This window comes from Bacillus rossius, chromosome 17 (assembly GCF_032445375.1).
Source record: "Bacillus rossius redtenbacheri isolate Brsri chromosome 17, Brsri_v3, whole genome shotgun sequence".
NCBI lineage: Eukaryota > Metazoa > Arthropoda > Insecta > Phasmatodea > Bacillidae > Bacillus > Bacillus rossius.
The window spans coordinates 13523744-13535617 of NC_086344.1; the positions used below are offsets into that span (position 1 = coordinate 13523744).

An 11874-nucleotide genomic window follows, 5' to 3' on the forward strand; every position below is an offset into this window, starting at 1 on the left:
AGCCATTGATAGCTACACTTCCTTCTTCTGGCGAGTTGCGAACCTCAGTTTTGGGACAGCTCCACAGGAAGTGGTAACCCCCACCCCCTGCACTCTTCCCTATTGTTGTTGTCAGGCTCAGGCAGAGTCCTGCGCCCAGCAGGGGTCAGCTTAGCAGCTCCACAGGGGGGAGGGCTCTCGCTGTCTACACCTCTTCTTCTCTTCTCTGCCTCCCACCATGTTTCCCGCGCGACGATCATCTTTTTGGCCCAGCAATGTGTGCATTACTTTAGAAATACATAATTTTCATCAAATATCTCCATTACGACAGTGAAAACACAGAACGAACTTTATTTTATAAGGTTAACACTATGTTTCCAATGAAAAATATTTATGAAATATTCAATTAGAACTTCAGAAAATCATGCTGAAAACAGCTCAGAAACTGTACTTTCAATGCGGGATAAAACTTATTTAATTACAAAAATTAAAAATTATTCAATAAAAACCTTCCTTATACCTTTCTATATTTTTCAAAATTTTTTATTTCTTTTCAGTATTAAAATTACGCCATTGAGACTTGGAACCGCGAGACCCTGCAGCACACAATTTTAGCAGCTGTGATGAATCCTCTTAAGTTCCTTCAACGGAATTCTTGTGCTGCATGATATTTATATGTTGAACATTTTGTCCATGCTGTCGTCGTTGTTGGTGTCCACAATACTTGTTTAGTTTCATCGCTGGTTCCGTTTGTCCGACATCAGCTAATTCTGTCTTGTTTTCCTTAAAGTTTTATCTATTTATTTTTATTTATTTTTTTGATTTTTCTGAATTTTTCCATGGCAAAACTGCAATGGTGTATGCCCACTGTACTATTGAATCAATGTATCACTATTCATGATTAATTATTATAATCATGGAAGTTTTAGGGTAATGGTGGTGGAGTGGTCATACCTTATTCACCCGAAGAAGGCTTGCCCCTTCATATGGACAAGCCTTAAACCTTAAAAAATTATAACATTGTCACTGTAAGAGTCACGCTTGAATAGGGGTCGCACCATATACTATCTGTTTTGACTAGAGTTCCATGGATTCCAGTGAAGTCTTTGTGTTCCGTGTCTAAGATGGCATGTAGGAAAATGCAGCACTGGTGTTGACCCTCGGCTCTTCTTTGTCTGTTTACTAATTCCCCACACTGCTACTTTTTATACCCTTGTTTTTGTGTATTGTGTTTTATGTTTTACCTATCTCCTTGCCACGGAACAATGTTTCCAATTCAGTTTGACTGTACGAATATTTTAAACATTCGTTTTGATAATTGTTACACATAAAAAAAATTCGTATTCGCACAGGTCTGAAAATAAGTGAAGTGCAGCTTCTACATTCCTCCCCCCCCCCCCCCCCCCCCCCCCCCCCCCCCCCCCCTTTTTCTTCTCCAGCACAATCTTCTGGCTGACTGCAACATGTGCGCTAGTTTTTATAGAAAGCTGCATAAAAGAGTAGCTTGCGGGCTTTCCTCTCTTGGGGAAAGGGACGAGTGTAAAAATACACATTAGCCGGGAAGAGAAAAAACTGGTATACAATTGTATTTTCTTTTCCTTTGTCTTTTTGTAGTTGGGGGGGCGGGGGGGGTGGGGGTGGCTTCAAAAGAGAAAAAGAAAGAGACATGGCTGCAGAAATCTTGCATCACTCCCTCCCACGGTAATAGAGTAGGGCACGAAGCAGAGATAAAAGGACCAAGGTTCGACACCAGTGCTGTATGTTCCTTATGCCCCGATAAGCGGAGACACGGAACCTAAAGGCTTCACTGTATCGAGGGAACTCTACTGAAGAGAGATCACTGGTGTGAACCTTGTTCGCTGGTGACCCTAACAATGAAAATGGGGTTTTTATGCCCGAAATTATGGGTGCGATCCTTCTATAGGTATATACGGTATGTGTGTCCCCATGTGCCAGACTTGTTGCTAACAAACCATTTTCTATAAAAATGTGCTTTATTTTTAACCTAATTCAATACATAAACGTGATAAAAAAAAAACACTATTTCCAGTACTTCAAGCTCTTAACTATTAACAGTGGTGTAAAAGACATACACGGCCACAATCGTAAACAAGCACTTTACTCGACATTTGAAACGTACATCAGAGAATCGTAGTTATTTCACCGCAGTCACGGAACGCCAGCAGAAGGAATCTCGTCCACCCTGAAAATAAGAACATTAGACATATTAGACTCGTAAGAAACATTTGTTTGTTTTGCAACACGTAACAATATCAAAAAAATTAAAGTTGGCTACAACCAGGGACTACAACATAGAGAATCGCGAGAATTTTTATGCCGTGGACCAAATTTAAGCAGGTTGAAACAATGCTTAAATCAATAGTTATGATCACTACACCACAATGTTCACACAGTAGTAGCTTACTTGCCGCACTCATCTATAGATGTTGAGCCTTATGCCTTGAAACCAACCTAAACGTAAATAAAAGTGCCAGAATTAAGTGGAAATTTGCTTTAAACTATGTAATTATATTGATTAATCGGTACGTAGCCATTATAAATAATTAAAATGAGTGAATAACTTGAGTTAAATGTGTAAATATGAGTTTTGCATGATTGGCTTTTTGTTGTAATTTTGATGTTATCAGTGCAATTTGTGGTCTCTGAAAATTACCTGCTTCTATCAATGTATAACTATATTTGGGGCTGCTAATTAAAAAGGAAAACATTTTTCCTTTGTTATAGTACATACGGAAATTTTTAATGTCACATTATTCTCAATCTCGCCCCATTCCCCACTGAAATATCCCTGAACCAAAATTCAATGCCCCACCCAGCTCTAGTTAACAGCTCAGCAAAATAATACACAAATCCTTGTACTAAATTATTTCTTAATATGTATTATTTAAAAAAAAAAAAATTAAACTTGTATCCATCTTATGTTGTTGGACTAATTCAAATATGTAATACAGAATATAATTGTTGTGTCGAAGACGAACATAGCACTCGGTAAGAAGAATGAAAAGATTAAATTTGATTATTTAAGAATTATTGTGGGTGTGGGGCATGTGGTCTATCTATTACACTTCTCACCCCTCCTTGCCATTTGCAGTGAGGCGGGCAGTATTTGTAATGGGCTTGCACACACATCACTCATCACTCAGTCACTCGTCACACACAGAAACTCTGAATACTGTTAGGGAGGAAGTGTGCAGGTTTGAATTATGCACTACAAGGTCACAGCCCTGGTTTAGTGCCAGATTGTTAGGAATTTTTTTTTTTTTTTTTGCTTGGTTAATGTTAATGTTTCAAATGTTGCAAACCCTTGTTATTGAGCTATTAGGTTCTAACAAAATACTTCATTAAAATTTGTGTTTGATTGTTTCCTGCAGAGTGAAGACGAGGCCCTGGCAAGAGCTCTCGCGCTGTCGCTGGAAGAAGCGGATGGAAACTGCGGCGTCACGGAGCAGAGGAGAGCCACATCGCCACGCGAACGCTGCGCAGTCTCGTAGCACGCCCACCACAACCGTGCTGCGCAACTCGTAACCGTCCTTCCACCGCCGTACTGCACATTTTCATGGCACGCCAACCACTTTGTGCTGAGCAAATCGTAGCACGCCGTATACAGCATTTTCGCAGGCTGCGGCATGCCTTCATTGCCGTGCTGCACGAGTTAGATATCGCAAGCTGAGCATCCAACCGTGAGAACCTACGTGTTTCAAAAATAACACTTTGCCAAACCAACTATTAAAAAAAAAATTACAAACAGTAATGTTCAAAGACTCCCTTTTTCAGCATGTCTGGTAAACAAAATGATTTTATGGAATACCACAAAAATGATTAAGGAGTTTAATTGCATTAGTAAGAAACTACCTTATAGGGTTATCACAACACTAGGTCTGGTCTCTGGTACGAAGGTAGTACTCTATAGACGGTGGTAGTGACACACTCAACAGGTGGTGGTAGTGAAACACCATAGGTTGTGGTAGTGACACCCACTCAGGCGGTTGGAAAAAAAAAAGTTGCTAATTAAAATGACATTTACATAATACCAGCTCGTAACAGGCCCGTCACCGCCGTGTTTCGCAGCTCGTAGCATGTCGTCGAGCGCCTTGTTGCGTTGTCACTATAAATGATTGTGATCAGCTGAGCCTTAAGTTGTAAACTATGATAAATGTGATACTCGATCAAAGAGAAATTTATTATTAAAGCATAAAATACTCTTAACTATATGTGTATTATCTTGTATAATTTTTTCATCTTTCTTTTTTCCTCTACAATTTTTCATGTTATTGGTTTTTATACTAAACTGTTTTACTAATAGCACTGAGTTTCTGTATTCACATTCCTTGTATATATGTACTCTATGTAGCACAATTATTTTTGCAAGAAATATATGTTTTTATTGAATTGAAGTGTGTTATTTGAATATCAGCCTGAAGGTGTGAGGGGAATACAAATGGTCAATACCCATATTTTAATTTATGGGTTTTCAGATAATCATTTCAGTGACATGCAGGTTGTTCTATAGGACTTTTTGATCTGTCAGGTGCGTTGATATACAGAAGTAGTCACATTTTCAATTATTTATACCTTAATATATTGTTCTTCGAAACTATGTTGAGGTGCCTTCCCGGCTGCTCCTACGAAGAAGCGACGAGTGTCTCCGCAACCACCGCGCCACACGGTGTCTTGCACGGAGGTGTTAATGTGGCAGGGTTTTCCCGCCAGCACAAGGTCGTGATCGAAATGGCTAGTCGAGACAATTTCCCAGCACAAGGTCGTACCTTGAGACACTCTCGTAGCTGCCCCCGTAGAGCAGACTGAAACAAGGACGTGACACAGGATGGTACGAGGGACTACGTGTGACAATCTTTCCGTCTTCCTGCCGCACAGAAGCACCTGCAGACAGAAGGAATCGGCGACACACCAGCGAAGGGACAGTTATCGTAGACAGTGCCGCCACGACACTTCCAGAAACTGACGGGCGAGAGCAGTTAAGCCTTTTAAGTTAGTGAGTGCGTAGTGCAGCTGGGAGTCTTCAGGTCATGAAGCGCAAGTAGTGGACATCTGGAGGAGGGTGGCCACTGCTTCCCTTCCCTTGTACAGACCACGCAGCGGGACAGGCAGGCGTGTTACAAGACGGTGAGAGAGTAGCTGCACCTACGTGGGTTCCTGGGCGCTATTAGAAGTGGGCGAAGGAACCGCGACCTAGAAGCAAGGGAGGGGGGAATAGAGGGGAAAATGAATGTTTCTCGCATCAATCGTACCTCCCCTACATGTTAAATATTTACACTTTTACTGGTGTGCAACATCTGAGCTCTGGCACGAGAAAATTTGTGAATGGAACGGAAGTGGCATGGAACAGAAATTAGAAAACAGGCGGTGCCACCTGTAGCGGATGGCGCGGACCAAAGGGAAACTTTACAGCATTAACTGTTTAGTGAAATTTAACAAGATGGGCAGTATTTAAATTAAATTCCTGGTTAAAAATTGAGGTTTAGTATTTTTTTTCCAAGTCTTTTTTTGCTTTTAATGGAACCGTTTTATTATATAGTTTAAATTTTGCTGTGTAAATCGAAGGATTTGATGGTTGATGTAGCTGCTCTGGCAGCACATTCTAGCAGCAAGTGCGGAAACGTGTGATTTGCATAAAAAAATGTAGTTGAAAACACAATTGAAGTATATATTTATCACCCTCTGTATTTAAAGAAATCTACATTAATTTTGTATGCGTGTTTTGTATTGTAAGTGTATTTACAACAGAGAACACATGAATGTTCTAGTTAAGAGGTCAGATGTTACAAATCTGTGGCGTCTACTGAAAGACTCGCCCACATGGTTTTTTTGATGTGAAACATCTTTAAAATCACACCGAAACATACGGGTACCGTAACAGAAATTTGTAATATAACGAAAAGGTCTATATTTTCTGGCCTTAATAATTCCCTAACTATTAGTCTTAAGACATATGTGCCTTATCATTATTTAATGACAAGGAACTATATATTTAACGTATATACCTAGCCAGCACGCTGTTACGACCTTGAGTTTGTATCGCGGGCGGGCAAAACTGACGCTCTCGCTCCTTTCTATTAGGTGTAGCTCACGACTCAGACGTGATAGCACGGTGGTTTGTGTATAGAGTTTATCGAGATTGATTGGTTTAAGCCAAAAATAGTGTATTTTGGACAATATTTATATGTAAAAATGTAAAGTAAGCCTATAAAAAGTATTAAAATACATTACCTCAGCCTCAGCCCGTGCGAGAGCCAACCGGAAATATAAATCCCGTCTCGTCGCTGGCAAGAGCAGGCTGTGGGCCACGCACAGGAACCCCCAGTGTCCGGAGCCGAGCGAGACTGTTGCGTGCCATGGCCCGCCCGGTGAACGTCGTCGTCTCCGTAAGCGCCACCACCGCTGCTGCACCTGCACCGACGGACATGGCGAGTGAAGACAGCACCCACGTGTTTGTCCAAGACGCCCCTGTCTCGTTTTCATCTCAATCCACTACACTAAAGAGTGACTTGCCGACATAGACGTGTTTAATGTTAAAAACAACGGGCCGTGTATCCCGATAAAACCTCGCAAAATTTTATTTAACTTTTTTTTTTTTCACACAGTAATCCATAAAAAAAAAACAAGAATGGAACGAATAGAGTGTCACATCTTGCCAACGTGGGGTCATTAGAGACGATGAAAGATGTGCTGGTGGAGCATTGTCAAAGTGCACGAGTTGGGAAAGCGGGAGCGCCCAGAGAAAATCCACAGGGGCACTACAACATTTGCCGGTGCGAAAAGTACGCGCTTGACCCAGGGGCGTAGCCAGGTGTTTTTTTTTTTGTTTTTAGGGGTTCAAATCCCCCCCCCCCCCTCCTTTTGCACCAAATCTTTGATAAATTTCTTATTCATCACTCAAACAAATTTAACATTAAAATTAATAAAAAATTTACCATCACAATATTTAAATTTAAGTACCGAAAACTGCTAAAATAGCACTATTTTACACTTTAAAAACCAAATTTCCCTGGGTTAGGACCCCCGGACCCCCCGCTTTAATACGGGGGGGGGGGGGGGGGGGGGGCATGCTTTACACCCCCCATACACAAATTCTGGCTACGCCACTGGCTTGACCACCAATGGCCTGGTAACGTACACGTTCACAGCAAACACAAACTCGGTGAGGCCGGGTGCCACAATATTCACTCGTATTGGTACATAAGATGTACAGCACTTCAAACAAAACTAGACTATGGTGACAATAATCCAGGTTTAATGCTAGGTCATGATTTTTTGGTGTTATAAGTGCCATTTCACACCATGCATCACATGCTTAGTTGATCATTACATTATAGCCAACTACCCTTTAAAGTCAAAATATCACAGTTAAATAAGCATAGATAGTTGGGACACGTAAGTATTTCAATACAGTTTTTTTTTCCCTTCACCAATTTTGAACCGCCCAATGGAATGTGTCTGCATAGTAGTTGGGTATCACTTTACTCTGAACGCATCAACCTCAAATAAAATATTTTACAGAATGTAGATATTTTTTTCCTGTAAAGTAGACTTCACCAGTGACTGTCCACAACTTAATACATAAAATAAGCTTGCTATTTCTCAGCAAGTTTTCTATTCTATTGATTCAAAAAAATTTATAAGAAAAATGTTATAAGCTTACAGCATGAAATATAAATTTGACGTAGTCTTCTGTTATAATCAGTGTTTTCATAAATGTTGCTTTCATATTAAAGAGTTTGGGTTTACATTCATAAATAAATAAAATTTTACCTTATGGTCCTTCTCTGCTGAAAGTTGTACTCCTCTAGAAGAGTTGTCTGGACATTCAAGTGATGTCGCTGTGTGATGAAGGTTTGGGAGGAGGGGGGGGGGGGGGGGGTACTGTAAAATAAAAGTTAAAAAAAATAAATCTCTCAGCCTTGCATTTCATCATTAGAAAATAATTTAGCAGTCCCTTTTTCGATGTCACCGAGTGATAACAACTTAATCAGTTGCTTGCTCTAAATATTCCTGTCACATTTCCTTTACATAATCACACTGAAAGACTACTAGGGATGTGCGAGTACCCGATATTTTCGAACCCGAACCCGGAATCGTCGTATGTACATGGATTCAAACAGTATTACGAATATTCACAAAAGTTATAAATTAATTTAATACGGCTCAAAAATACTAGCAGTGAAAAATAAAATTAGACTACTATTACGTAAGTATTTATAATATGATGTATCAAAGAAAGATATGTAAATTGAATAATTAACACAGTGACATTAAAAGAATTTCGAGATTTCGTGAGCTTAAACTATAATAACGAATTTCGTTGTATAGCAAACTATAAACTAAAAACAATTACATACCTCAGTGTAATAAATAATTGCCAGTAGTTACAGTTAGAAAAAAGAGCACACACATTATTTTTAAATTAATCAGTTATTTTTAATTATTCTGTGCTTAGTATTCAGAATCAGATTCATATCTCAAATATTGCCAGAGATTCGAATCAGATTCAAACCGAACTGAAAATCAAGGATTCGTACATCCCTAAAGACTACCAATGTTCCAGCCCCAAAGCAGCAAACGTCTCTTCACATCAGAATCAATCTTACTAAAATGACATGAACCAGTGTGTGTGCTCATCATTCTTCTGCGGGCGTGCCGTGTCCGCGACACAACATGGAACGTGTGTCGCACGCCTCAAGTATGCACGGCTCACACGGCGAACCACCTGAAACTGACGAACACCGCAAGTTCACTCGGCCGTATAGACGGAAATATACTTGCGAGAACCGACCACAATTCAAAGTCGGCGCTACCGATTGTTCACTCATACTAATGCCAAACATTTCCCTGTCAGTATCACAAAAAAAAATTATTTTTTCATTATATTGTATTTAGTAATTTTTTTTAATGTTAATATTGTAGGTTAGCCGTGCCTTTGGGTTTTTTGGGGACAGAAGATTCATACTCAAGCTCTGAATTTCAAAGCAGTCGATCGGAGGAATAGTTACTGAAGTATGGCTCAGCATTGATTGAAGTGTTAAAAAAAAAAAATATCAAAGTCAGTTCAACCAAAGCAGAAATAATATTTCTTACTGCTTAAATTTTTTTTAAATGTGTTAAGACAAAAGGTACTCATAAAAATACAGGACACGCATTATTTGGAAAAAAAAAAAAAAAAAAAAGTGACACTGAACATATAAATTTTAAAAAAAAATCAGAAAAGTTCACATAAAACAACAGCTGAACAAATTTTAAGGAAGTCTACGTATAATCACTAAAATTGTTACAAGTCTTGAGATGAATGAGGTAAGGACTGTGTATCGACTCCAACAATGGAACAGTGTGACGTTTCGAGCAAGGGCAGGCGGCAGCATAGTTACTCGCGCATGTGGAGTTAGTTGTGTCAGGGACGGACCAACTGGTGTTGTTGTTGTTGTTGTTGTTGGTGGTGGTGTTGTTGTTGGTGGTGTTGTTGTTGTTGTTGTTGTTGTTATGCAGGAAGAGAAGCTGATGGGAAGCTGGTTGCTGCACGTACATTCGAGGGAAAAGAGTTGTCGGGTACACTGGAAATAAATCGGCGAGTTCAGTTACAATTCTACGCAAGCGTTTTAATCGAAACTTTCTATCTGCTTTCACGGAGATTTCGCAAACAGCCAAGTTCAACACCCAATACTGAAGCAGATGCTAACAGCATCCACCACACGAGTTGTTCCATCAACTTGCTGCCTTACTTTTGCTCGTTTTGGTGCACTCGAAAAGAAAAAAATTCTTTTCCTTCATTTTGAACGTTCATTTCTTGTCGGATGAACACTGGCTCCTTGACATTAAGCACCAATGCTGGATGTCTGAATAATGTGAAACTGTAAGTTAACACTTGAAGTTAATACACAGTAACCCTCCCAATATGAGGTAGTTTTCATTGTACTGTCTACACCACCCCACGGAACCCTAGGGTTCCGTGAGTCAGGACGAACGTCATGTAAAGCAGGCACAATTATTGTCAGATAACTCTCTTTGAAGGAATAGGGGGATCTGCCAAAAGAAAAGTTGATAATTGGGTTCCCTGACCAAAAACAAAAATTGGGAACCTTTGGTCTACACAATTAATTTAGATTACTCACTTTATACCCTCTTCTTGTTTTACGTTTAACCGTGGTTATAAAAAAATGTCAATACGTAGCATTAAATACTTTTGAGAAAGTCATGTAAAACAGTTCTTGTTTGTAATTGGATTACAAAGCACGTGATATGTTTTATAAATTTAGTCAGGCCTCGCATATCGTCATCACACGCGCCACGCTCACTGCCTGCGCTTTGCTAAGGACGAGCGTGCCACGATGGCGCGGCGCGAGCTCTGCACGTGTTTGAGGCTCCGTCCGCACGGGTCGTCACCACAACGCCGAAATACCATAACGCCGAATGTCAAAATTGACCACAACGCCGACAGCTAGAAAACTGCTGTGTACCACAACGCCGAAATAACAACTGAATGAATTTGTGTGTGTTTCTTAAATGTACCTTCACGCCGAAATACCACAATCAAACCTAACCTTACCTTACCTAACCTAGCGTAATATAACCTAACCTAGTCTAACCTAGTCTAACCTAACCTAGTCTAACCTAACCTAGTCTAACCTAACCTAGTCTAACCTAACCTAGTCTAACCTAACCTAACCTAACCTAACCTTTGTGGCAGTCCTGCAATGACATTTTTCAGCGTTAGTGTATTTCAGCGTTGTGGTACACAGCAGTTTTCTAGCTGTCGGCGTTGAGGTCAATTTGGCATTTCGGCGTTGTGGTGCGTCCCCCGTTCGCACTTGTGATCTCCAGGCATGTTGCACTGCAGCCGCGGTGTGCCAGCGTGTACGCGCTCCAATACCAGTCAATCTCTGATACAGAGTACTTCTGTTGGCGAGGTTGTATGGTTCCAGGCTTCAGCGAATCTTCAACAAACAAAACATTCTGTTCCGTTAGCCGGTGCTTCTGTCGAGATGAACGAATGCCTGCGTTTTGTTCACACGAACGCTGAGATGTGGTGCATTAATACAAAAACAATCACTGTTAGTAAGCAGAACTTTAAGTACCTACTGTTCATAACTGTGTGACCTCCAGTACAATTGTTTGTAACGAGCACTAGGTACGAAGGCAATTTTATCACCAGCAGATACAATAATGGCACTGGTCTTTTGCAAATGTGTAAGACGGCAAAAAATCTTTTGTCAGGTATCACACTTCCAATTAAATCGGTTTATGATCTGGCTTCTTGTTTCACACCCGCAAAATCCTCATTATTTTTCTTCCAGGTGTTCACGCATGCATCTTTAAAACTTATTTCAGTTCAACGCTTACCCTATGTCGTTGCAATGGTAGGGTAACGCTTTTCTTCCACCAATTGAAAAGGTTATCTATAGTCCTCTCTACCATAATGTTGAAATCAGATTGGTATTCAGAGGTCATTCATCATCTCTTCCCTTGTTGGGCAATTCAAAAGCCCCACCACTAGTATGTCGTGTTTTTCTTTCTGCTTTAATTTCTGGGCAATGAATCACAATACTCCCGTGGTTTGTGCTCATTTCGTACAAACAGATAATCGCTATGTTTTGCTTCTATCTCCATCTATTGTATTACATCACGCGAAACTTCCCGTAACTGCAGATGAATTTTTAATTTGGACTGCTTGGGTAGTATTACTGCAATAATGTAATCATGTGACTAACTTACAAGCAGTATTGGGGTATCCACATAAATGTGTAATACAATTTTCCTGTCTTTTCCAGATATAAATTTAAAATCTCCCTAGTTTTTAAGTCAAAACTTCTTTGGGTGTGATGAGTAAAATATTAATGCAACGTTTTTGTGAAACATTGCTGTGAA

General features: G+C 40.1%; 1 protein-coding gene and 1 long non-coding RNA gene across 2 annotated transcripts in view; one reads left to right on the forward strand and one right to left on the reverse strand.

Moving 5' to 3' along the window:
• The window catches only part of LOC134540569 (AN1-type zinc finger protein 2A), a 25204-nt gene extending 20815 nt beyond the window's left edge, over positions 1-4389 (forward strand). Inside the window, exon 6 of the mRNA XM_063383388.1 lies at positions 3372-4389. Within this exon, the coding sequence (XP_063239458.1) occupies positions 3372-3491 (120 nt within the window). The 3' untranslated portion in view covers positions 3492-4389. The remainder of the gene's footprint in view (positions 1-3371) is intronic.
• Positions 4346-9181, reverse strand: LOC134540570 (uncharacterized). The gene is made up of 3 exons (XR_010076461.1): positions 7771-9181; positions 6229-6408; positions 4346-4802 (listed from the first exon to the last, which is right to left on the reverse strand). It is a non-coding gene; the product is annotated as an uncharacterized LOC134540570 (long non-coding RNA).
• Between the last annotated feature and the right edge of the window lie 2693 nt (positions 9182-11874).